Source organism: Psittacula echo (genome assembly GCF_963264785.1).
Source record: "Psittacula echo genome assembly, chromosome: 1".
In the NCBI taxonomy this organism is placed as follows: Eukaryota; Metazoa; Chordata; class Aves; order Psittaciformes; family Psittacidae; genus Psittacula; species Psittacula echo.
Window position 1 is genome coordinate 106,335,153 of NC_137735.1, and position 25,629 is coordinate 106,360,781.

At 43.7% G+C, this 25,629-nt stretch overlaps 3 protein-coding genes across 7 annotated transcripts in view; 2 read left to right on the forward strand and 1 right to left on the reverse strand.

Moving 5' to 3' along the window:
* The window catches only part of PPFIBP1 (PPFIA binding protein 1), a gene marked incomplete at its 5' end in the record, with an annotated part of 48,218 nt that extends 36,324 nt beyond the window's left edge, over positions 1–11,894 (forward strand). Inside the window, 11 exons of the mRNA XM_080639250.1 lie at positions 2,217–2,358; positions 2,620–2,748; positions 3,553–3,703; positions 4,922–5,033; positions 5,152–5,240; positions 7,747–7,869; positions 8,696–8,821; positions 9,684–9,872; positions 10,439–10,618; positions 10,974–11,039; positions 11,789–11,894. Coding sequence (XP_080495376.1) covers positions 2,217–2,358; positions 2,620–2,748; positions 3,553–3,703; positions 4,922–5,033; positions 5,152–5,240; positions 7,747–7,869; positions 8,696–8,821; positions 9,684–9,872; positions 10,439–10,618; positions 10,974–11,039; positions 11,789–11,875 — 1,394 coding nt within the window. The 3' untranslated portion in view covers positions 11,876–11,894. The remainder of the gene's footprint in view (positions 1–2,216; positions 2,359–2,619; positions 2,749–3,552; positions 3,704–4,921; positions 5,034–5,151; positions 5,241–7,746; positions 7,870–8,695; positions 8,822–9,683; positions 9,873–10,438; positions 10,619–10,973; positions 11,040–11,788) is intronic.
* A 770-nt stretch (positions 11,895–12,664) lies between these two features.
* Positions 12,665–25,629, reverse strand: part of CYB5R3 (cytochrome b5 reductase 3) — a 31,957-nt gene continuing 18,992 nt past the window's right edge. Inside the window, exons 8-14 of one of the 5 annotated variants that reach the window (XM_080639255.1) lie at positions 24,537–24,636; positions 22,843–22,951; positions 20,248–20,853; positions 18,371–18,499; positions 17,441–17,626; positions 16,520–16,733; positions 12,665–12,841 (exon numbers count right to left, since the gene is read on the reverse strand). In XM_080639255.1, coding sequence (XP_080495381.1) covers positions 20,850–20,853; positions 22,843–22,951; positions 24,537–24,636 — 213 coding nt within the window. In that variant the 3' untranslated portion in view covers positions 12,665–12,841; positions 16,520–16,733; positions 17,441–17,626; positions 18,371–18,499; positions 20,248–20,849. Of the gene's footprint in view, positions 12,842–16,100; positions 16,172–16,519; positions 16,734–17,440; positions 17,627–18,370; positions 18,500–20,247; positions 22,952–24,536; positions 24,637–25,629 lie in introns of those variants that run through there. The other 4 variants (XM_080639253.1, XM_080639251.1, XM_080639254.1 and 1 more) reach the window with 4 other exon arrangements.
* Positions 16,156–17,240, forward strand: REP15 (RAB15 effector protein; the record flags this gene model as incomplete). The annotated part of the gene is given in 6 exon segments (XM_080639256.1): positions 16,156–16,593; positions 16,595–16,660; positions 16,662–16,702; positions 16,705–16,895; positions 16,897–17,134; positions 17,137–17,240. Coding segments are annotated over 6 exon segments (687 nt in total). The 5' UTR covers positions 16,156–16,546.

Consider the following 25,629-nt stretch of genomic DNA (forward strand, 5'->3'; position numbering starts at 1 on the left):
GTGTTTTGACTGCTGCTAACAGCTGGTTATGGCCACACACTTTTCAAACAAGAGCTAGACACCAGAGCTCTGCATTGAAATTTTTGTCCATCGCTAAAAGGAGTTTTCATGTAACATCTGCCCTCTGCTAAAAGTCAGCTGTGCCATTTCGCAGTAACTGCTACTAATAAGAGATTGCGGGTTAATTTGCAGAGACCTTTGCTGTAACTTTGAGCACAAAGTTACCCACAGACAAAGTAGTAGGTGAGAATCAGTGATGTTTAAGTACCAGAGGCACCTTTGTGCTCTCATCTGTCCTGGAGAAAGCTTAAAGGGTTGCAAAGCAGGGAATGAGGTATATTTCCCAGGTGTTCACTGTGGGCAGTGCTGGGGAGTAGGATATGTAATTCTTCCTCTAAGATGCAGTTATTAGTTATATAATAAACAAATGAGAAATAATTAGGGCAAATGGGGATGGAGCCATTCACATAGGAAAAACCAGTCTAGTGATGGTGAGTGTTCCCTGGGTGGTTGTGGCAAGGGCAGGTAAGACCTGCAGGGTCCTGCCTTAGCAAGCAAAGCTGTGTCAGTTGGGGTTGTCGTGCAGCCACACAGTGTTCCCCTCGCTGATGAAGAGACCAAGTACTCTGGGCCTTGGTTTCCCATATGGCCCATTAAATGCTGAGTGTTCAGTGGGGTTGTGTCAGTGTGTGAAAGGCAGTCAGGTACAAGGAGCAAATATTGCAATACCCGCAAATCTCTGCTACTAATGCACCCAACCTTGTCCTAGTATTCTCTCTCTAGAAAGCTGTTCAATTGTACTTTTTCTAAGCTAGCACTTTTTCTTCTACAAGTAAAGCAAAAACCACACATGCAAAAGCTTGGTTTGACATTAGCGCTGTCCCTCACTGACAGGTATTGAACAGTGATCAAACCAGAGTGCCCATAAATAATCTTCTATGCAACCTTGTTGCCTCACTGCAAGGTTTAACATCTGAAGCATTAGTGGAAAATGGGACATGTTCAAATGTATTCTGACTGAATCATCTAAACTTTGCCCAGCTGGCAAAGCCTGCAGTTTATTGCCATTTGTGGCACGTTATGGCTGCCTCAGTGTTAATTCTGTGGCTTGAGACCACGTGTCCCAGCAATATACGCTCTACCTTGATTCACATAACTTGTTTGGTTTTCTCCTGGAAGCCTTAGAGTCCATTTCAAAACCAAATAATGGTCATCTAATCAAACAGCCATGTTAAAACATGATAAAAGTGGTTACAGATCTGACTGTCAGCCTGCTGCAGGCTGCCTTGCCATAGCTGCTTCATCTGAACAGGCTCATGCTGTCACTGTTTCCCAGCAAGTAAATGGCATAAACTCCACATGGTAGTTTAATTCAGCTGTCTGGCAGTTGCTGGCATATCTCTGCTTATGTAGCCTAGTAGATACTGCAGTTATTTTAAATGATCTTAAAATAATTTTCTTCTTTGTAAGTTTGACTTTTGTGACAACTTCCCTTTTGGGGACAGGAGCCCTCAGGTTTGTTGTCATAGAAAACAACAGCTACAGATCAAAGATCTAATGTTTTTAGAGTGGGTGGTAATGTGTAGGGTCTCTAATCAGAGAGGTTTTGTGCATCACTCAGAAGATCAAGTTCAAAAAGAGCCTAAATTCTATGGTGTTTCTCTGCAGAGGAACAAAATATTCCACAATTTGCAGAAATGAGAGGAAAAGGGCCCTCCTGCTCCTGGAACAGGAGTTGGTTGTTGCTGGAATTTCCTGGATGGGGAACTTATGGAATACTGCAGGTTATTAGGAAAGATGCCTGCAGGGAAATTACTTATTTTTCTCTGCTTTGGGGACTCCTGGTTTGGTTCCCTGCCATGGCACTGAATTATTTCTGGACATCCATGTGCCTTGGCTCTGTGAAAGGATTGTAGGAGCACTCCCCAAGAAGAGTAAACTTGGGACTTAATTCACTGATTAATTCTCAAGGTGGTTGTTGCCCATCTTGGATGCAAGGCACTTAACTGGTGCAGAGCCTTGCCTTGGAGTGTTCCCAGTCAGGCCCATGAAGGAGGAATACATGTTGATTCTCCTGGATTTTCCCATCCCTCTATGGCCTATTTCCTTAACATGGTGGCTCTCTACAACTGTAGCAAGAGCTGTTCCTGAGTTCAGGAGTGTGTCTGCACAGTGCTTCTTGAGTGGGTCTTCATGGGGCTATTGTTTTCTGACAGCTGAAACAGAGAAGGGATCTGCAGATAACTTGGATCTGACTGGCTTGCCTCCTTGTGCGAAAGAAGCAGATAGTCTACAGATGACGCCACCTTCTCCAGATTCCAGGAAAAAGGCCAGGGGAATCAAGAGGTTATTTGGAAAGTAAGTGAAAGATGAGAAATTACTATTCTCCAGAGATGGGGTTTGCACAGGTCTTTGCTAGGAACACATCTTCCCTTTTTCCCCTCTCCAGTGCATGGCTCCGTGGTTTACTGTCTCAAGTGCAGGAGCCAGTATGGCATTTGATGGCAGGTAGAAGAAGAGCTACAAACCCTGTGTAGATCTTGACTACATTGGTTGCTGTAGTAGCAGCATGCCTTTTCCTTAGACAAATGTGAATACGCTTTCTTCCATTTAAACTAGACTCAAAAGAAGCCAGTCCACCACCTTCAACCCAGATGACATGTCTGAGACGGAGTTCAAAAGAGGAGGGACAAGAGCAACTGCAGGACCACGACTGGGCTGGTCTCGAGACTTGGGGCAGTCTCACAAGTAAGACAAGTGGTGCAAAGTGTGCTGGTGCTTGCTCCCAAGAGCATGTGACCTAAAGGAGAAGCACAGTGATGAAATGAAATGAAATGTCTCCTCTCGTGACAGACAGAAACAGGCAGATCTAGGCTGTGTCATCCTCTCAGAGATGATCTTTGTAGGCTTGAGGTTGTTTGCTGGGTGGTGGGGTCCTGCTGCAGAGTGGAGCCTTCCTTGCTCATAGCTTCAGAGTACTACACTTGTGAGGTCATCTGAAGCAGGGCATGAGTCCTCACATGGCAATGACAGATATTCCTCTGGTATGTTTTGTGGTGCATTTTGGGGGGTTAAAGGCTAATGTGGAAAATCATGGTCTCAATTCAGAGTTTCAGTTGTGCAAGGCAGCAAAGTGGTTGTTTTCAGTAGTGTATATAGACTGTGTTTATTGTGATAGTGGCAGGAGATCAGCAGCAATCAGCACTTCATGGTGCTAACAGTTCAGAATCATAGAATAGAATAGTATAATGGTTTGGGTTGGAAAGGGCCTTAAAGATCACCCAGTTCCAACCACCTGCCACAGACAGGGACACCTTCCGCTAGACCAGGTTGCTCAAAGCTTCATCCAATCTGTCCTTGAATAGAGACACCCTCTTCTTTGTGAGACTCACAAAGAAGCTGACCATGCTGCATGTTCTTCCCCAGAGATTGTCCCAGTTCCCACAAAATACTAATATATTAGGCTTAGGCTTTGTGTTTATCATTATGTATGAGAATAGGAGATTTGAGGTATGGGATTAATCAGTCTTTTTTTGGTAAAATCTTCTGTAGTGAGCTGGACATGCCATTCGCAAAGTGGACAAAGGAGCAGGTTTGCAACTGGCTCCAGGACCAAGGGCTAGGCTCTTACATAAGTAATGGCAGACACTGGATATTGTCTGGGCAAACACTTCTGCAAGCTTCTCAGCAGGATCTGGAAAAGGTGAGAAATGTTGGAATCACAAAACCATTGCTATTTCTGGGCATATAAATCATGTCTGTAAGGTGCGCCCAGGAAAAATAAAAGTAAAACAAGATTTCAACCCTAACTATTCTGTGATTCTATGAGGTTTTAAAATATTGTCATCTGCAGTGATGCCAGATACTTCTCTTTCTAGTTGCATTGCAATTCTCTGTAATTAAACTAATAATTAAATGTGATTTAACTTCATTAAGCAGGGACATACCAGTTGGCTATGCCACCTTCTAAAAATATGCACATGAGAGTGCTTCATTATCATATGGGTTTGTGGCCTTGATTCATTAGCAGTCATGTATGGTGCAGTTATTTTATGCCTGTGTGAGAAGGCTGTAAAAAGCTGCTGGTTTGGTCTGATTGTATTTTCTGCCTATTTTACACAGAGGAATAAGGATTTGTTACACACAAGATGGTCAGTCTCTTTGTCTTAAATCATTACAAAACTGTTTTTTCTAAAATTAGAAACAGGAGAAAAAATTGATCCAATTTATACTTTGAATCCACAGTACTCGCTAACGTGTGAATTTTCAGCTTTTCAAAAAGTCACTCACCAAATAGCCTGTTTTCTCAGTCAGGCAGTGGGATAATTCAGAGTTGTAGTTACAATGCAGCTGGAGTAAGAAAAGTGTGATATGCACATAGTGACATGTAATGGTGTTATCAGAGGTAACATTGACTAGCAAGCACTGGTGGAAGTGTGTATGGGATTGAAGAGGTCCTAGAATGGCTGCACTTGCAACTAAGCCGAAAAAGGTGTTATGCATTTGGAAGCATTGATTTTAGTAATTTGTGGGACCTTCATATGCTCCTAACTAAATAAATCTCTTAACCTTACCTGCCTAAGCTGGGGGGAAGGAAGTAGTCCCATCAAGCATTTTTCTGAATGCTAACATGGTCTATACTGTGGGATTTTTTTAACCTGGTATGAGATTATTATGGCCAATGTTTTCGTGCAGTTTAGAATCCACCATGTTTTGAAATCAGCCCACCACTATGAGCAGGCCTTTCCCTAGTGCTGAACATGTGCTAAATGATGCTGATACTCAGCAAATAGAAAATACACCTGCCAAGTCACCGGCAAGTGCTGTGTGCAGTGTGACTCTGAAACCATTTATAATTAAGCAGAGGGAGAAATAAAATACAGTATTGTCTCTAGATCTGTTGTTTTTCTTCCATTCACAGGAGCTTGGGATAAAGCACCCATTGCATCGGAAGAAGCTTCAGCTTGCTCTGCAGGCACTTGGATCCGAAGAGGAAAACAATCACGGAAAATTGGATTACCACTGGGTTACCAGTAAGGTTTTATTACATGCTGAAGCAGCAACTTAGGGGTTCCTAATCATAGCTAACTTGGGGCCCAAAGGATGGGAACTTGGCTACAACACTAATGTGAGTGTCTGTGTCTGCCTTAGGGTGGCTGGATGACATTGGCCTCCCCCAGTATAAGACCCAGTTTGATGAAGGAAAGGTGGATGGCCGAATGCTCCATTACATGAGCGTGGTAAGTACATTGCTTTTATTTTTTCTGACATCTTACTCATGTTCTTAGTTTCAATCTGCTTTTATGCACATGAGTGTACCTCCAGATAGCTCACTAAAGACCAGGTGAGACTAGAGAGACTCTGTTGTCACTGAGCCTATTGTTGCAACTGCAGAGATACTAAATTCACGTAACACCCTCCAACCTTTCCATCCCAACCTTCATGTTCCTCCTGGACTGGACACTGAAACAGATTGCCCAAGGAAGGTGTAGATGCCCTATCCCTGGCAGTGTTCAAGGCCAAGTTGGATGGGGCTTTGAGCAACCTGATCTAGTGGAAGCTTGGGGGGCTGGGGGGCATTGGAACTAGATGATCTTTTAAGGTCCCTTCCAGCCCAAACCATTCTATGATTCTGTGAATGGTTCATAAATCAGGTCTTCAGATTTTCTGGATGATCATAGGGAGAATGCTGAGGAAGGTCAGAGTGTCAGAGGCATTGCTACTGGTACAGGGATAAGCCAGAATGCCATATTTGTCTGTGTGCTTCACTGCAGTGTTTAAAGGACCCCTTGAAACTGTAGTGGGTGTCCTGTGTTAAGCTAATGCTAATACCTGTAACCTATGGAAAACAGAAGGCCTGATACTGCTACTCACCTGCAGGTATTTCCTATATTATTTCCAGGTTTAAAGATAGTATCTTGACGTGGAAAAGCAAACATAGTAAGCAAGAGCCCAGACCCACACATGAGAAATGGGCGATCTTGTGCTGAACATTTACGTGTGACACTGATGTGCTCAGGCAGTGTTAGTAAGTACACAGAAGTGCAAATTCTGTGGTCACAGTTCATGCAGCTGGGCCTTTGCTGTTCAGGTTGTTATTAATTAATAGCAGCAGGTGGAATTTTTTTCTTCAGTGAGCAAACATTCAGTCTCCTTACCTATTCATGTGGGTGCTTAAGTGAAAAAAACCCCAAGCCATTTCCTTTGAAGAAGACTCTAGTTTTAAGCGTCAACTTGTTTGAAAACAAGCTACATTTAATATCTTTTGCATTATGTATTTCAAAATGCTTAGCACCAGTGTCAGCATCCCACTTTACTGCCGGTCAGGTAAAGCCAACCCAGCAGGTTTCCTTGGTGTAAGGTCTCAGGTAAGATGAGATAAGACCTTTTTTCTTCTCTGGAGACAGAAATGCAAACTGAGCATCGCTAATAATAATTCCTTCCGTATGACAAAGAAGAAAGCAATCATACTCTTGTTCTTTCATAAGCCATGCCATGGGCAGACTAAAAGTTACCTTTTTATGCCATATTTGCACGTATTTTGTGTAGGCTTTGCAATAGCAGTGGGAGAAAGCCTAAGGTTGATCAATCTCATTCTCCTCCTGTAAGACAAGCACAGCACTGCTGGGGAACTGCAGCTGCTGCTCAGGACTGACCTGCCTCACCTACCTGGCATGACTATGCTGTTGAGCCCATTTTGGTCAAATGTTAAATACTCACTGCTTATGTAGTGGGGTTCGGGGTTTGTACATTAGTATAAAATAGTAGAGCTTGGTCTTGGGTTAGGAGACATTACTACTGCTGTATTAACTGAATAAGAATGAATGTGGGTTAAGATGCAGCATAGGCTGTAATGGAAGGGAACTTTTAGTATTCAACAGTCAGTGTTAAAAAAAGAAAGAAAAGTAATAGGTTGACAGAGAAGGAATGTAGTATACATATTCTGACCAAATAGAGTCCAGAATTCATAACACATAAGTAACACTAAAACATACTAAGCCAGGTTAGCCCTAACACAAGGATGTATAAATGTATCAAAGTCAGCCAACTTGCACCGGTGGAGAATTGGACTTCTAAGACACTTCATGTGTGTGTAGTAGTGCCTGTGCAAGGTAGGACCTACTATGACAGTGAGCTGGGGCAAAGGAGACTTAAAGTGAGCTTCTCTGCAGCCTGGGTATAGTCACCCTTTCCATCGTTCCATCATTTGTGACAACCATTTATGAAAGATTTAGCATTTGCAGTTGTGGGAGACCAACCTGGCACACCTTCTTCTTCTTCTCTGTTTTCTTTCTAACCATACAGAATGCCTCAATTTTCAGGGTAATTTATTGTTTTCGGTTAAACTTTTAGCTGGGCATTTGTGGTATTAATACTTTTGGCAGGATTAAATGCAGATGCCGGGTGAGTCTGATGCACTGTGTTTGGAAAGCTGTCCTGGTTCTAAATAGATGGCTGAGGGTGTGTCATCTTACCCTTTTCCCTCCTTGTTACCCCGGTTTCCCTACAGAGCTGTATACCCTACTGGGAGAACATCACTCAGGAGCTAGTACAGTGCAACATGGAAAGCTTTTATTTTGGGACTGATGGTTTGACATTAATCACATCTCATATATTAAAATTTTAATCCAGAATGTATCAATCTGATGTGTCTTTTTAAGCCAGGGTCTGAAGCACTCTCCTCCAATTGGGTGCTGTTTCCACCAATAAGTATGTTTATGTTTGATTCTCCTTCCTCTTCAACAGGATGACTTGCTGTCCTTGAAAGTTGTGAGTGTCCTCCACCACCTCAGCATCAAGAGAGCCATTCAGGTTTTGAGAATAAATAACTTTGAGCCCAACTGCCTGCGCAGGAGGCCGTCTGATGAGGTACTGCCTTAAAATGAAGCTGTGAAGAGGAGTCCGCTAGGTTTTTGTCCCCTGGTGTTTCTAATTATTCCTGTTCTGCTCTCTCCTTCTGTTGTCTCCTTCCTATTTCATTCTATTTCATTTTCGCTTTCCTTTTTCTTATCTTGTTCTTCCAGTCTCATGCTCTGCGACTACAACCTGCAACACCACTTACTTTCCTCCTACTGCCATGGTCCCAGACTCATGTTCCCCTTGCCAAATCTTCCGCTTTTCTTCTTAACCAACAGCTGGCTATTCTGGCCTAGACTCTGATGTGTTGTCTGGAACATAAATCATCGTGAACTCAGTGCACTGTTCCCATAAGTCTTGTGTAACTCTCTGCAATATTGATGGTTGTGTCAAAATGTTCGGTGTAAAAGGGGGAGTTTGGCCCTCTTACCAGAGAGGAGGCTGCCATCAGTTTGTTTTGAAAGCTGAATAGAGCAATGGATGATGAAGCAACTCAGACTCTTGGATTTAGATTCATGATGTGTATCTGCAAGAAAAGCACAGCAGCTCATGGAGCTAGCTAAATTTTCAGTTCTATTGGTAGAAATTGCAAGTAGTCCTAGTGCACAACAGGTAATCAAATGATGTGAAGCATAATACAGACCTGTCCGCTGTCCAGACCCATGGCCACATTGGTATTGCTTCAAGACAGCAATCCAGAAAGAGCTGGCTGGTTTTTTCCTCAGTGCAAGGTGGGCTTGCATTCATTAAGGGCGGGAAGGGTTTGTTTCAGTGAAGGCTGGGGCTGGAACAGCTGAGATAGGAAGTCTCCTTAACTGCCTGCTCCTCCTGTTCACAGAATAACGTTACACCTTCTGAGGTCACCCAATGGACCAACCATCGCGTGATGGAGTGGTTACGCTCTGTTGATCTGGCTGAGTATGCACCTAACCTGCGGGGGAGCGGTGTGCATGGGGGACTGATGGTAAGGTTTTTGGCTTGCTTGTTCCATTTTATTAAAAAAACACATGGCTGAGAATTGCAAGAACAAAGTTCTGATGTTATCTGTTCTGCACACGCTTTGTCTTCTTATCCTGCTTAATGAGAAGTCACAATCAAGATTTAGTACCCTTTTTCTTAATGGACATGGCTGTCTACGGCAGAACTAGCATGGGCAGCAATGGGTTTGATTATGTGTATTCTCCTCACAATTTAATTTGTATATGGTATTCTCCACCCTCTGTCCTACAGTGCTGTACACTGCTATTATGCTGCTAAACAACCACTGTCTTTGTTCTTAGATCTGGTCCTAGACCTGGATATGTTCTTATTTTGTGAGGAAGGCTTGTTACTTCTGTAAAATTTGCAATTTCAGTGTCAAACCAGGATTGTTTTTAATTACCATCACAAACTCCAGACAAGATGTACACTGGCAGAAGTTTGTTGTGGTGATTAAGAAGTATATCCCTACTCCAAACATTTTACATCTGTTTATTTTCCATGATTCTTCTAGCTACGTTTTCCAGAATTAAAGAGGACGGCGGGTAAACATTTTTTGGCAGCTTCACACATTACATGAGCTAAGGGTGGATTTATCTGTTCCTTTCCTCTTACCTGCCAATTTTTTTTCTATTTATAACTCAAGAAGGAAAGCCCGGAGGTAGCGTTTTATCAGTTCTTTAGTTAACTCTCTTTTCTCACTCTTTGTTGTGTCTTTCCTCTAATACACAAACAAAAACCACAAAGCAGTCTTAGGAATCTACCAGGATAGGCATGTCTGTTGATGTACCTGAGACCTCATCGCACAGTACTGGCTTCAGCTGGGTTCTCTGTGATTTGATTAATAGGTTTTGGAGCCTCGTTTCAATGTAGAAACCATGGCACAGTTGCTGAACATCCCACCAAACAAAACACTACTGAGACGGCACCTGGCGACTCATTTCAACCTCCTTATTGGTCAGGAGGCCCAGCAGCAGAAACGTGAAGCCATGGAGTCCCCAGACTATGTCCTATTAACAGCCACTGCCAAAGTAAAGGTAAGTCAGTTGTTCTGGGTTGGTGCATGAGCTTCCAGGCAAGCATTTATATCTCCATTGTGCTGGTTTTATCTGTGTTTGGAGGGCAGTTCAGTAAGGTCTGAGAAAACGGGCTGGCTGCTAATGAAAGATGCATGAAAGCAAAACTCAGCAGATCTGGGTTTGACACTTGTTTGACATTCATGTTTGACACATGAGTGCACCACACCTCAGCCTCTCACATGCACAGACAAGAGGTAGTACTCTTGTAGTTGTCCTTCTGTCTGTCGTGTAAGATGTTTTAGAAGGGAGACTGTCTCTTACTATTTATATGCTCACAGTTTAATGCAGTGGGATTCTGATCTCATTTGAGATCCTTAAATGGTGTTGTCTTAACAATTGTAGAATGAGGGGACACATCTTGTTCTTTTAGATGCATTTAGCATGAAATACATCTATTTAGAAGATATTTATTTATTAGTGTAGTGGGGTTTTGACCATTATTGAAACACCCGTGCAGCAGTAAGAGATCTGTTAATTCTTTGCTGATTGTCTAACTTATTGTCAATTTTCTCTTCACTTGTAAGCCAAAGAAACTTGCCTTCAGCAGTTTTGGAAGCCTGAGGAAGAAGAAGCAAGATGATGTGGAGGAGTATGTATGTCCTATGGAGCTGGGACGGGCGTCTGGAAGTGGGTCAAAGAAGGGTTTTAAGCCTGGCCTGGATATCCGAGTATATGATGATGATGATTTGGACAGGCTGGAGCAGGTAAGCCAGTTCTAGCAGTCTGGAGTCCTTGACTGTGCTGTCAGGTTTGGTGGAAAACGTTGCTTTTCCCAGGGAGGCCTTCCTTTTGCTTTGGCCTGTGAAGGTCCTGACTTCTTGCAGTCACACAGCATTACTGACAAAGTGTCTCTCAGTCCAGGGAGGTTCAAGCTGTGAATGCAGTGACTTTAAGAGCTACTCTGGCATAACTGTTCTCTCCTGGTGGTGCACACTCCTCCCTTGCTCTGACCATTATTGCTGTAATCAAGCAGTTACATTATGTGCTGCACTTAACTGCCACTCTGTCATGGCATGAAATGAATTTATTATTGATTCAGTATTCACTGTTTTTTTGTAGATGGAAGATTCAGAAGGAACAGTGAGGCAAATAGGAGTGTTTTCTGAAGGCATCAACAACTTGACAGTAAGGCTTAAAAGTGGGGCCTGTGGCATAAGATCTCTGTTTCTCTAAGATGGGTATAAACCCCTTAGCGGTCACTAGTATTGAGAGTGATGCTATTTTATACAAATACACTAAGTACAACTTCTCTTTGCTGTTAGTGGCTCTGTCAAGCAGCTGAGTTTTGTAATTTGGGGGCAGTTGCTTTGATCAATCTCAGTGCATGGCAGGCCTTAGTCTTTGGCTAGCCTACTGGTCTCAGAGGGCTAAAATATATAAAGTACAGTGTAAATTATGGATATAGTGAAGCCTCATCAAACTCTGGGTTAATTGAGGTTCTCTGGGTTTTGTACATGGATGGAGGGGAAAAGAAAACTTGGTTCTACAAGAAGATACTTGCCCATCTTGGCAGGAGGTTCCTCTGGCTGGTGGCCCGTGGTCACCAGCTCTCCTCACAGAATCACCATCCTCTGGTGAGGGCAGAGGCCAGTGGTTTGCTCTTGGGTGGTGAGTTGCCAACTGAGGGTCGCAGCACATTTTCTGGGTGGAAGCCCAGCTCCAGCCTGTGCTGCCTGAGCCATTTGGGCCAGCTGGCAGCACTGAGCTGGCTTTTCACCAGCATGGGTGATAAATGTCCTCAGCAGAGCAAAGCAGTGGCTGGCAGGGCTGATGGTGGTGTTTGCTGCCAGGCACATGACTGGACCGACCATCCCAAGTGCCTAGTTTCAGTTGTGAGGGCCTGAACCTTGACTTTTCCCTTCTTTCCTTTCTAGCACATGTTGAAGGAAGATGAAATGTTTAAAGACTTTGCAACTCGCTCTCCTAGCACCAGTATAACGGATGAGGACTCCAACGTGTGACAGTAACCACCAGGCACTGGCAAAGGCTCACTTTCATATGTGCAAGAAACGTCATCATTATACATGACGGGCAGCAGATCATGTACATTACATTGCTCTTGCTTCTGTTTCTTAGAAGTAACACTGGGGGCTGGAGAATTTAGGAAAACAAAAAGGTGCCTACTCTAAAGTTGCCATAAGAAACACCCTGACACTGGTGAATGGTAATTGTTTTTACTATATTTAATGTACAAACTGGTGGTTATGTTTCAGAGTGTTGCATTTGATTTTATGTGGTATAATAGTGCTCCTTTTGCTTATTCATGGCCTCAGATAATACTTTATATTGTTTCAAAATAACAGAAGTTGTTAGGTAGAAGTATTGTGTCTGTAGATATCATGCACAAGCTTTTTCTAGGCTCTCAGCTGAAAAATAGATGTTCCTGCTCTTTTTCAAGTTCATTTGCTCTGCACAAATGCCAGTTCTGCCCTTCCTACAGTATCCAATGTAGAATTTTAATCATCCATGCCCTGCGTAAACCCCCCAGTAGCTCTTGACTGTTGCTCTTATTTTTATACAGTTTTATAAAAAAAGAAAAAGGAAAAAAGAAGTATATGAAGTACATATAAAAGCAGAAATTTAGATTTTGTGAGAGAGAGTGATGGAAAGTTCGAGGTGTGGGGGAAGGGGAGAGGGTTGTACAAAAAATTATGCCAGTTTGCATACCAGCTGGTTACTGGAAAAGGCAGGCTGACCTTTGGAACTGTTTTCTTTCATTGCTTTTTACTTAAGTGCACAGTTTAATGATCTTCCATTTGGGATGATGAAACAATTACAAAGCAGGTTTCTTCTAGCAGTGACTCATACAGGAGCTGCACATTTTAAAACATCTTCTTTCTTGTTCCCAGCAGCAGTAGTTAGAGCATCCAAACAAGGTGATTAACACTTCTGTGCCATAAAAATTTCCTCTGAGTTGAAAGTACTCCCTGCATATGGAAGAGATATTTCTGTGCTGTGACTAACGTAAAGATGGTGTAGTTGCAAAAAAGTATAAAGTTATATAGAGAAATGTATAGGAAATATATTATTTCAGAATATTAAACATAAGTGGGACTTTTTCTCCAAAATTCAGCTATCAAAATCATTTTACCTTCTCCAAGCACAGCTCCTCTGCTATTGAAGGTCATCAGATTTTAATAACTAAGCCAGTGGAAATCTTGTGTCAGACTTTGGTATTGCAAAGTGTCCTAGCCAAAAGCAAATGGCAAAAATGTAACTCTGTTTATTACAGTGGTCATTCGTACGGTGTTGAACGTTGCATGTATTTTAGCACAATGGCATGAAGCTTCTTTGCTTTGTAAGGGCAAAAAAAGTACACCTGGAATTGTTCCTTGCGGTGGTGTGTTGCTGTACCAAGCGTTTGTGGCTTGTTTCGTCGCTCTCCTTGCTGGAAGTGAGACTGTTCCCAACACATTGCTGGCATGGTGCAAGGGGTGTCAGATTTGTGCTGACTTTGTGGGTGTTTATGAAACACTATTACCAAAGCTAGGAGAGGAAGAAGGGTTCTTACAGGGTTCAGGGTTCAAGGGCTTCCAAGGGAGCTCCCATCATAGATTGGGGTAGATTGGAGACACACTCTAGCATTGTATTATTGTAATCTGATAAGCTATTGCCAGCCTTGTTCTTTGAAGGATGTGCAGCATAGGCTATTATTTATGTAGCAAGATGAAAAACTTGATGTGGACCAGTTGTGTTACGCATTATATCAAGTGCTGCCATTTTCTCTTTAATTATTGGAGCCAGGCAAACAATCCATAATGTATACGTAAAATAGTTTATGCTGCTTAACATTTATCTACAAACAGATCCCAACTGAAGCTTTATTCAGTGTGCCTGACTAATTCCTGTCTGTAAATAATTTGCTGACTGTTGTTTACTCCTCTGCAGTCTTGGGGGTGTTTGCGCTATTTTATTCAGGCAGAAATACCCCACTGTGGAATGCCCGCTCTCAGCTTCAGGATGCAGATGCTTGGGATGGGAATTCAGGGCTCACTTTCTGTGAATACTCTGTAATATGGTTATTACTCACATGTAAGTTGGGCTTAAGACCCTGCTTTCCCAAATGCTGCAGAAGCACTGAGAAGACATGGTGCAGGCCTCTGAGCAAAAGTATTCCTCCAGGTTCAATCTCACTAGTGAATATGACTGGATATTCACAGGAAAAAAATAAGGAAACCCAGTGACACAATATTATGTGCTGAAATAGGCACAAATAGTCTCTGATTTCTCTTCAGTCCAGTGCTAGCCTGTCAAAGGCAGATGATGGTGTAAGTAAGTCCAGTGTAAGTAGCATTCTGCTCCAAACAACCCCATTCCTGCATTCACAGTATCACAGTATCACAGTATGTTAGAGATTGGAAGGGACCTCAAAAGATCATCTAGTCCAATCCCCCTGCCGGAGCAGGAACACCTAGATGAGGTTACACAGGAAGGCGTCCAGGCGGGTTTTGAATGTCTCCAGAGAAGGAGACTCCACAACCCCCCTGGGCAGCCTGTTCCAGTGTTCCGTCACCCTCACTGAGAAGAAGTTTCTTCTCAAGTTTAAGTGGAACCTCTTGTGTTCCAGTTTGTACCCATTACCCCTTGTCCTATCATTGTTTGCCACTGAGAAGAGCCTGGCTCCATCCTCATGACACTCCCCCTTTATATATTTATATACACTAATAAGGTCCCCTCGCAGTCTCCTCTTCTCCAAACTATAGAGACCCAGCTCCCTCAGCCTTTCCTCATAAGGGAGATGCTCCACTCCCTTAATCATCTTAGTTGCCCTGCGCTGGACTCTCTCTAGCAGGTCCCTGTCCTTCTTGAACTGAGGGGCCCAGAACTGGACACAATATTCCAGATGTGGTCTCACTAGGCAGAGTAGAGGGGAAGGAGGACCTCTCTCGACCTACTGACCACCCCCCTGCTAATACACCCCAGGATGCCATTGGCCTTCTTGGCCACAAGGGCACAGTGCTGGCTCATGGTCAAGGTTCACCAGTTGGAAATCAGGTCATCGCTTCAAAGCTGCCTGTCCTCTGAACCTTGGTTATTTTATGGGCTGGAATATGAAAGCAAGTGATCAAGTCAGGAAGTTTATATGTGCATGTGCACACAATGATACTGTTGGGGTATTTAAATTTGTGTGTGTTTGAAGACGGCAACATAACTATTGTGTATTGCCACGTAAAATCCAATAAAGTCTGTGGAAAATGCCAAGTGTTTCTGGAAGCTGGTTCTTTTTTAATATAATGTCCTTTTTTTCCCCATTTTAGTTTCATAGGAAGCTTGTTTTGTTCTATTCAAAAGACACAGGAGGGAAGAGGGGCAAAATTGCACATTTTTTGTGGATTCAGTTTGATTGTCGATAGTGCCTGCAGAAGGATTCAGCTAACAGCTGAGAAATCAACTACCTTCAGTCTTTTTACTTATTTCTGGAATCCAGATTTGAAAGATCCTGGGTTGTTTGCTATGGTGTGATGAGAAAGTGCTTCCTTGTTGCTTGGTGTGTACTCCTCAGGGAGTCCTCACAGGGTGCGAAAGACCAGCTCTGGTCCTTCTACCTGTATAGAGCTACTGTCTTTCTGGTCCCAGGTGTCATTCCTGTCCCTGTGCCCTCACAGCCCTCATCAGTCATGGGAGCTCCAGCTACTGCATTGTGGTGTTGAGGTGAAGGTATGAATGATGATCAAGGTTTTGCCCAGCATAGCCCAGATGACAGGCCAGAAAATGCAGGATCCTATCTTGTGACCTTAATTTCTGTGCTTTTGTTAATCAGCAGATGAACATTTCAGTGGGAACACTGAGGCTAAACACTTTGAAACCTAGAATATAATAAACTGTTGTCTGTTTTTTTACAGTAATGAGGAAAAGATAGATGTGTATCCATCAAGAGCCTATGGAAATTAAACCCAGCTTTTTTTTCTATTTGCTTAAATTACATACATGCCCCCAAACCTGAGGACTTATACAGGGCAGCCTGTTCCAGTGCTCTGCCACCCTCAACATAAAGTTCTTCCTCAGGCTGAGGTGAAACCTCTCGTGTTTCAGTTTATGGCCATTGCTCCATGTGCACTGCCAGAGCACAACTGTAGCAGCAGTTAATACTGGGATGCAGGCAACAGCCCATCAGGAAAGACCACTGTGTCATTTCAGGCACCCTGTAGAAGTCCTCAGGTTTGGATGCGTATGTTTCTCGGGGTGATTAAAAGAAAAAGGTTGTTTCATGTCCAGGAAACACCCAGTGCCAATAAAATGACTTCTCTGTAATAGTCCTAGAAAGAGATCAAAGGCGATAAGATCGGTCTGGAATGAGATAGCATCAGCTAAAGGAATGGTGCCAGAATTAACAATGAGGAAACAAGCAAAGATGAATTCAGTAGGTGTGAAAGTCAGTGGGCCTGTCGGGCTGGTTGCTGCTCAGTCAGCCGCAGAGAAACACACGGAGGAAGCCTGCCTGCCCTGCAGAACAGCAGCGGGTTCACAGGGCTTAGCTCTGCCACTGCCATGACCTTCAGCTGGAGGGTGGCAGGTAACCATGTGCATGCTCAATAGGTCTGGCTGAACCCAGTGCCTACATAGCCTTTGATGGAATAGGAAGGGACTTCCCCGAGGTGGTCTACCTGTGGAAATGACCTCCTGCATGGAAAATGAGCCAGAAGGTCTCAGACGAGGACAACCAGCAGAACAAGGCTGAAACTCATCATCTGTGAAGTCTTCAGCCGAGGTGTGGTCCATGTATCCCAAAGGCTGAAGAACTACCTTGGATCCCCAGAGCAAATTCCAGCCAGCCACAAACATGCTGAGTGATATCTGGTCAACTTCATCAGCTTCTGCCTGAAAAAGGGAGTGGAGGAACATATCACAACCAGCACAATGACCAAGCAGCAGTCCCCCCTGTTTGGGATGGGCTGGATCTGGACCCTGTCTGGAGCTGACAAGCAAATAAAACTTCAGCTTGCCACGCAGGCTTTACAGCCGGCTGAGCTTTTCCATAGCTGAGGTGGTGGAGGATTGCTGCCGAGAAGCTGCACTGGCAGATGAGTGCTTCCAGAACAGGATCAGGTTTGAGAAGCCGGTGGAGTTCTGCTGCCTGGTGGGACGGGACTGCCTGGGTTTGTTCATCATGTTCTGTATGCCAGGGAAGCCCAAGGACATCCGAGGAGTCATGCTAGACACCATTGCCAAGGAGGAGCAAAACTACCGCCTGTCAGGCAGGGATGCGCTATGGCAATTTGTCACCATGCTGACGGCTTCCTGCCCACAAAAGACATGTTGGAAAGCTGCCTTGGCACAAAAACTGGCCTGAAAGAGGTGGGCAGCACGTACATAAGCTTCCTGTAAACCGCTGGGTACAGCAGTGGCGCTCTGCACGCTGGCACCAGAGGCTGTGCGGGGCTTAGCGCTGCCTCCGGCTTTTCTTCCCACACAACATTCTCTCCACCCCCTTAATTCCCACCTTCCCCTCCAACCATCACATTCCCTTGGCTCCTGCAGGAGCCAAGCTGAGTCAGTCTCTCCAGGTTTAAGACAACAGGACTCACCTGCCAGAAAAATGTGTTTACAGAAGGCACGTCATTTTTCCAGAACATTTTGTTCACCAGACATTAAGTGTTGGCTGGAGCCGGTGAAAGCTTTATCGCTCCGAGCCTCTGGGCGGTCATGGTAGAGCTGACTCACAGCCTTTGGTGCCTCTGTGGCAAGTGTTTTTCCATAACAGGAGGTTGAGTCTGTAATAAAATGTAATGGTCAGAAGATTTGCACCTAGCTTGAAGGACAATGAGAGCTCAGAAATGCTGGTTTGAGGGTGTGAGCTGGTTCCCAACTAAGAGGTAAAAGCCCTTCCTCTTAGAAATGGCTAGAAGTGGGCTGTATGAGAAACCTATTACCTGCCCCTTAATAGTAGATCAGTGCCAGGCTCTGGAGGGCTTCAGCCCTGTGACTGAAAGGCAGAGGCAGGGTCGGTCCCAGCCGCAAGGCCTGTTCCTGCTGAGTGGCTGTGTGAGGGCAAGGAGTGGCTGAAGGCAGTGGCAGGTGCTAAAGAAAACTTGGTTAAAAATCAATGAGTGTGGACAAAACCTGGCCCTGGAGATGCTGGTGGGAGTTTTCACTTTTCATGGCAGCAGTGGCAGCTCCTCACCACGTGTGGCAGAGAGCAGAGCCTGAAGGAGGCAAAATCGGGTCACTTGGAATTTGTTTCAAGTAGCTCAGTGGCTGGTTGCATTTAGCGACTGATTTATTCCATTTCCCTCTGCTTTTAGTAGACAGAGTAAGACTTTGGGATTGCACTATTGTAATTACTTTCTTTCAGCTACTGTTAGCCAGGGAAGGAAGACCTGATCAGTTGTCAAATTGGAAAACTCAACTTTGTAGTGGTCTGAACAGTTTGGTCACTGCAAAGCTCCTCTGCCTGTAGTTTTCTTGTAAGTTTAGTCCTTTTATTTAATAGAAAAAAAGTAATTTCAAAAACTTACCTTTTATCCTTGCAGGGTGTGAGAGACAGAAGAGACAGCAGAGGTGCATTGGTGATTGATCACCCAAGGCGGAAGGCTGGGAGAAGGATCCCTGTGTGGCTGAGGGCTGGGATGGGGAAGCTGCAGCAGCTGAAAAATAAAGGCTGTTACTTAGACAGCTTTCCATGGCATAGGTGTGGAGGCTGAAAGGTGAACTCAAATAAAAACAAACACACATAGAACTGTGAAATTTTTGCCAAGTCCTAAATGTAGGTGGTTATGGAGAAGGGAGGCCTTTTGGGGTTAAAATAGTTCATTGCAAGACAGTTGTTTTTAAGAGCTGCCATCACTGTGGTTTCTTTGTTTGTAGCAGGGGTTTGGTGGGGCAAAGGGGAAAGTTCTGGTGTTTTACGTAGAAAACATGCATAGTTTTACATACATAACAGTGGGATTATGTACAATCAATCAATCAATCAGAAGAGTTGTGTTGGTTTGGGGTTTTGGTTTTTCTTGCCTGTTTAAAGTAACAGCATAACCAATGCTGCAGCAGGAGTGCTTGGTTTATAAAGGACCAGCAGAAGAGCTTGAATTTTGCATTAATTTGATATCTTACTTGCAACTAGTATGTGTCTCTTAAGCTATTCAGTTCTGCAGGAATACTGTTTCTCTGAAAACTGGTTGGGCTTTTTCTTTTGGATGTTTTGCATGCTTTTTTGGTATTGGAAGAGGAAAATCTAAGTGTCTGGACTATGTAGAGTTCGAACTATGGCAGTTACACACTGGGGCATGTCCTCCGAAGTGTTCCTAGTACCTCGGGGACATCATGCAGGCTTGGTTTCTCCTGGGAGCCAGGGTACATTGCCCAGGCAGCGCTACACATTTCACCTTGTGGGTTTTGGCTCAGGAGCCCGGGCCCTCAGCAACAGTGGAAACCGGCCCAGGCTCTGTATCATGGCTGATAGTGATGAAGATGATACACAACCAAGTATTTAACAACATAAACTTGACAATGTTCATTTATTCAGCCAAGCTGGAGTCTCAGCTCAGGTGAGTCACACCCATACCATGTGCTTCTGTAACCACACACACTGATTTACCAGGTAAGGTGCTGACCTCACACCGTTTAATCCCATCATAATGTGCATAATAAGGTTGGTTAGTAAAACCAAAGTGAAGGGGTGGGGTCATGTTATTGTTGTTTTTCCTTTAAGCAGCATTTGCTAATGTATAGTTTAGTATAATGTATAGTTTACATATTTTAGAGTGTAGTTGAGCTCAAGAGGTCATGGAAGCATAGCTCAAGTGAAGAAAGGCTACTGGAAGAGGAGACTTGCAGCGCTGCTGCTGTTGGCTGGTGAGCTTAGCCAGGTAGGTCTTCATAATAAGAAAAAAACAGTAGAACACCTCACCCCATCCTTTTTAAAGAAACTTTAATTGAAGAAACATAATTAGCTTATCACAGGATGCGGATATCCACGCCACCAGGGTCCACCAGTTTACGACTCAGGCAGAAAAGATCTGGGCCCCTGGTGCCAGGGTTTTATTACTCCAGATGGTGGCTGGCACAAACCTCCCTCCCCTTCCCTTCCCCTGTTGCAAAAGGAGCAACACGATCTGCGTACCCCAAGCTGTGTGAACACTGCCTGGCACAGGCCTTCATCTATAGCCATCCTAGCCCCTCAGCCCCACAGAGACCCTTCTCCCAGCCTTCCACCTTGGATGATCCATCACCAATGCACTTCTGCTGTCTCTTCCATCTCCCACGCCCTGGGAGGGATAAAATCTCCATTCCCTGCTGCCCAGACATTTCCTTTCCGCTGCTGCAAGGACTCTGGTCTCTGTGGTTAGCTCAGGAAGCTGAAGTAAGCTCCATAAGCTGTTAAGTGAAGGGGACCCACCTCCGGTGAAGCCAAAGGAGCAGCAGCCTTTCTCATCCTGTTTCTCTCAGGAAGCTTTCCACAAAATGCCTTTCATGCGGAAGGTTTGTGTTTCCCCAGCTGCTTTGTAACATCCGCTTTAGTGACACTCAGCACGTCCTGTCAGAAAACTGGAGGAACACTCATCTTTTCTATAAGAGAGATGAACTGGCTCGAAGAAAATAACTATGTATGCAAGCCCAACTTTTACATACTGACTTGTTTAGATGCCCTAGTGCAGGACCATAAGCAAAAGGGACTGTGACACAGGTTTTTTTCAGTAGATTATATAAAATCCCTCTTTTTATTTATTAAAAGAGCCTCATGTTCACAAGGAAGATGTACAAAACAAAGGCAAAAAGAAGAGACTGGAGCGATAGGGAGAAAAAAGGAGACAACTTACTCCTTTACTTGCCATCCAAATACAGCTGCTTCCATCACACTCAAACAGGGAAAGAGAGAAGCACTTGAGTAAACAAATCAAATGGGCTTTCTGTTTCCTTTTCTTGAACCTTCACTTTCTAGTGTTTTATAGTTGGTCTTTTACAGGGTTAAAGACGATGTGCTCAGTAACACACAGGTGACTACCTGCAAGATACTTTATTTCTTACACAGATGTGAAAGAAAAGGCAGCAGTTCAATAAGCAGAGTAAGTAATACAAAATAGTTGATGTGTGATCAGTTACAGTTATTTTTTCACAAGAAAACTTCGTTGAATACACTCATGAGAAAAATCTGTGCGTATCCCACAATGATGTAAATCAGCAGCAAGATAATTTCTCTTGTATGTCTGGTTTTTGCCTCCTAAAAAGGGACTGAAACTTACTTGAGTAAGAACTTTGGAACACAATACTTATTAAAGAACAAGTTTCAGAAGTACACATCAAAAATTCAAGACTTCAGAGGCAAGCATCTAATTAATAAAACTAATAACAGTACTATCCATTTGAGGTTCCTTAAATCAACTGTAGCATCTTTTTCTCTTCTTAATTCATGCTTAAAATTAACCTTTTAACTGCACAGTACCTATCTGTTGTACAGGCACAAAAGAAAACCTGGCAAGCTAGAACCTCAAATACCTACCCGGATCTTTAACAAAATGGTATTACACACAACACTTACAGCTAACTAGCACCCACATGACTTCATATCTGACTAAACATCCTTTCAATCACTCTGATTTCATAACGAGAACATGGTTTCTAGTTTCATAGATTCCTTCCTTGCAGGACAGCTCTAATCTCAGCAGCATCTCCATTACTTAGAAGCGGAAGGTTCCGCACACAAGATGCCTTACGTTTCCTAAAGACTAGGTGAAAGGCTGCTGTAAAAGAAGGATATTAAAATAAAAAATAAAAAATCAGAGCTATAATAAACAGCATGTAAGAAACAGGTTTAGGTTCAGTGAGACATTTAACTTTGCTGTCAGTTTGGTGACTTAAGGCTGTTCCATGCATCCTTACCAAGCAAAACCCTTTGGAGCTTCGCCTGAGCAAACCACGCAGGTGAGTCCCCCAGCTGTATGCACACTGCATCTGAAGCTGCCCTACCTGCTGAAACCCACCCTGGCAGTGAAACCTGAGCTCCTATCCTTCCACATCCATCTCTGGGAAACAAGAAACAAACCAGATCCAGTTCTCACCCAGCATTTTTTTCACTGCGCAGGACATGCAGAACTACTTTGTACTCTTACGGCATCATCCACTATTTAAAAGTAAACACAAACATTAGTATCTTTTCTCCAGTATTCCACACACATACAAGCAAAAGATTCCAGCTATTTGTGGAACACTATAGAAAGCCATCTGCTTTCTCTAGTTTCTTTCATTGCCCAGGGATAAGAACTGTGACCAGCTGGAAAAGCACCTGCAATTTTGAGAGGCTATTCCAAAATACAAAGGAAACAAGTTTGGTATCGCTGCCTACCCCTCTGTTTTGATTAACAAGGCAGTTCGAGCAACTGCAATAAATGGTTAATTGTCCTTCAACTGAACAAGCATCCTTAGGCTCCTGACACTGCAAAGATTATGCATCAAGGCAAACACTCCTGGCCCTCATACTGTGAAATCTCTGTAAGGATTAGAATTTGGCTTAGGCAAAGAGAATAACCCAGTACATTCTATATATATTCATACTCCATCCCAAATAAAATACTGGGTGTGCACAGTGTCAGGAAGTAGGGTATTACTGCCATTTTTTAAGAAATAAATGAGTGTTTACTGCCCTAAGCAGCTATGCTGTCCTCCCCTGAGATGGAGTTCACACTGCAAGCCCAGCACTGGGCACCAACTACCTTTCCACAATACAGTTGTTTCTGTGCAACACCCAGCAGGTTTTGGGAGAGTTATGCTTAAGTGTCTTAGTTGCCAGAGATTCAGAAAAAAACGAAGCATTTTTTAACATAAATGTAGCTTCCCAGCACTGTGCATCAGCAATCTCTGTAACTCTGCCCTGTTCCCCAGTAAATGTCTTTTCTTCCTTTCTACACAAGACTAGTGAATTATCAGCCTTCTTTAGAAGGAGAACCTCATGTCTTTAGTGTAGCCCAGTTTGTCCAGGTTGGGAATGCAAGCATACTGGATCATTGGAGGAGGTCCACACGTGAGGATCAGAACATCATTCTGAGGTGGGGGCAGGTGTTCTCTGATCATGTCTTGGTTCACAAATCCTTGGCTGTACTCCCAACCTGTTAAGAAAATTAAAGAAGGGGAAGGGGAATGAGGGAAAAAGGAGGAAATTACAGATACGTCACTTCAGGATGAAGCGTGGGGGCTTGGGGTTTTTTAGTAACATTCTGGACTGTAGCATTTACACACTCCACTGGCACAAGTGTCCTCAAGTTATGTTACATAGAAAATCTGCCACTTCCGCTTTTAAGACGCAAAACTGATGTACGGAGAAAACAAGAGCTAGCTTTTAACAAAACCTGCTAAAAGCCCCAGGGAAATCTCAAGCAGAGCTGTGAACAGAATGTGAATCTTTTTAGCTCCAGCACTGTGAAGTAACATCCCCCCCTTCACCCCACTGTTTACTAGTCCACTAGGGGAAATCTAGCTGATGAAATTGTTCCCAGTTGGAACACTCACAGTGCTATCGGTTAATACTAGGATTCAAGTTCACTCCTCACATCCCCAGCCCTGGATACAAAAAGCTGCCGACCCAAACCTTTGGACACAGTAGGACTGACACATTTTTCTCCCACAGGTTATCCAAAAATTTCCAGTTTTGGTCCATTTCCACATATGGCAGTGAAAGTCTGCACAACAATGTTGGGGGGGGTCTAAGGAGAAAGTTTTACCGCGACTGCTAAGATCAGTTCACACTTATCAAAGAAAAGGAACAATAATTAGAAATTCCAGGATTCTCCAGTAATTGCAGAAGATGACATGATAGCAACAGACTGTAGGGGGAAGGCAAGACCTTTCTCCCAACCCCACTGGAGGTGTATTCTTGGTCACAGGGTAAGAGAAGGCATATGGCTTCTGTTTCTTTGTCCCAAACTACCACTGAATAGGAATGTGAACCTATCCTGATGTGAGTGAGCATGATGAGGAGTGGTAAGATAGGAAAATCACAAGGAATTACATGGAAACTATCAGGCCTTTTCACAAAGGCAGTAAGTATTTAGCCTTTTCTTCCTCAAACCCGCACAGCTGAGGGAAACACATTCAGCTACCTCATCATCTTACCTAGACCAGGCAACTGTATCGCATTATCTATAAAACTGAACTGAACCAAGCTGGAACAGTATTTTCAGTGAAAAGCACTGTTAATACAAAGGCAATTCCATCGCCTAGAAAGATCAGCTACAATGAACTGCCTGCTGTACAATGACAGCTAGGTAGCAGTCTGCACTTGGCCACATCTCTGTGAGACACAGTGCCTCTGACACTCCCACTGCAGCTGTCTTAATGCATGCTCTAAACACGAGACAGTAAGATAACACATTGTATTTATGTCTGTGGGGAAGGAGAAAGGAAGGTCACCTTCCAGAGTGAATAATGGTAAATACTCAGGTGTAGTCATGGGAGGAACACTGCACTGCCATTACCTGAGGTGAGCCTTATAGCTTTGGAAATGCTGCCTGATTACACCTGAGAGTTTCTGTGCATCACTGTGTGAAGAGTGATGCTACTGGATGCATTCAGACACGATACATTAAGCAAGAAAGGAGCTCAGAAATATGCACACAATATAGGATGTCTCCTGGCAAACACATGCATTAATACTCATAACTTAAGCTTCAGTGGAAGTAGCATGTTAGCTCTTACTTTCAGGTGCTCTGTCCAGTGTGTACCAACATTTAAAGCGACCGGGATTCTGAACTTGGATCTCCTCTAGCTCAGAACGTAACAGGATGTCCTTCTCAGTCTGCAGGATAAGGATAACAATGATTATGCTCTGCATCTAAGTGCAACTCTCAGATGACCACAGAGCATTAGCTTTTCTACAGCCCTGTGAGATAGAACACATTATTCAACTCTATTTTACAGGCTGAAGAGAGCAAACACAAGTTATTTCCACAACCATCCTGTGGCAGAGCTAATAAAAAGGTTCATAACATTCCCAAATCCTGATCATGCAATGCACCCCCTGTAAAAAATAAAACAAAGGAAAACCTCTAATAGAACACAGAGCCTTGTTCAGGGAATTAGTGGTAGCATAAGAAGAGTTAAGCCCTCTTTTAGCACTCCTATTACAAAAGCAACTTTAATCACAAAACTAACCATGACTGATCACAAGTATCTCCCTAGCCCTCCATACTGTGCCATTCAGTCAGGAAACTGCCAAGTTCTTCACCTCTGCCACTTCAAGGTTCATTGGCACTGCCATTTGGGGGTTGCTTGGTTTTTAAACAGGATGCGGAACAAATGACCAGAGGAGTATTGAGCTCTGATTGGAACGATGAAGGCTACCCAGGGTACCAAGTTCTGCTCCTCCATGAAGCAACATCACTGAAGGACAAAAGAAAGCCTTATTCCCTTAAGAGCAGCTGCAGTTTGTGAAGGAGGGAAAGGGTAGAGACTAAAAGTGGCACCATCCTCTGCAGCCTTAGTAATTTGGCATTGAGGACACTACCATGTCTGTAACTGTGGGAGTAAGGAGGAATGTGCCAGCCACTATTGCTGAGAAGGTGCCTGTTTCTGGGTTCTGTAGTTGCACGTGTTCCAGAAAAGCTACTACTGGGTCTGACCAATTCAAAGCCTGCTGGTCAGAAGCACTGTATGAGCCCATGTACACTGCCATCTGTAATCCAACACAGCTCTTTCAGGAGGGCCAAAATAAATGTGCATTTTTGACAACCTTAAAAAAAAACAAACCCAAACCCAGCCATATTTTAAGCTATTGAAAATATTAAAACCA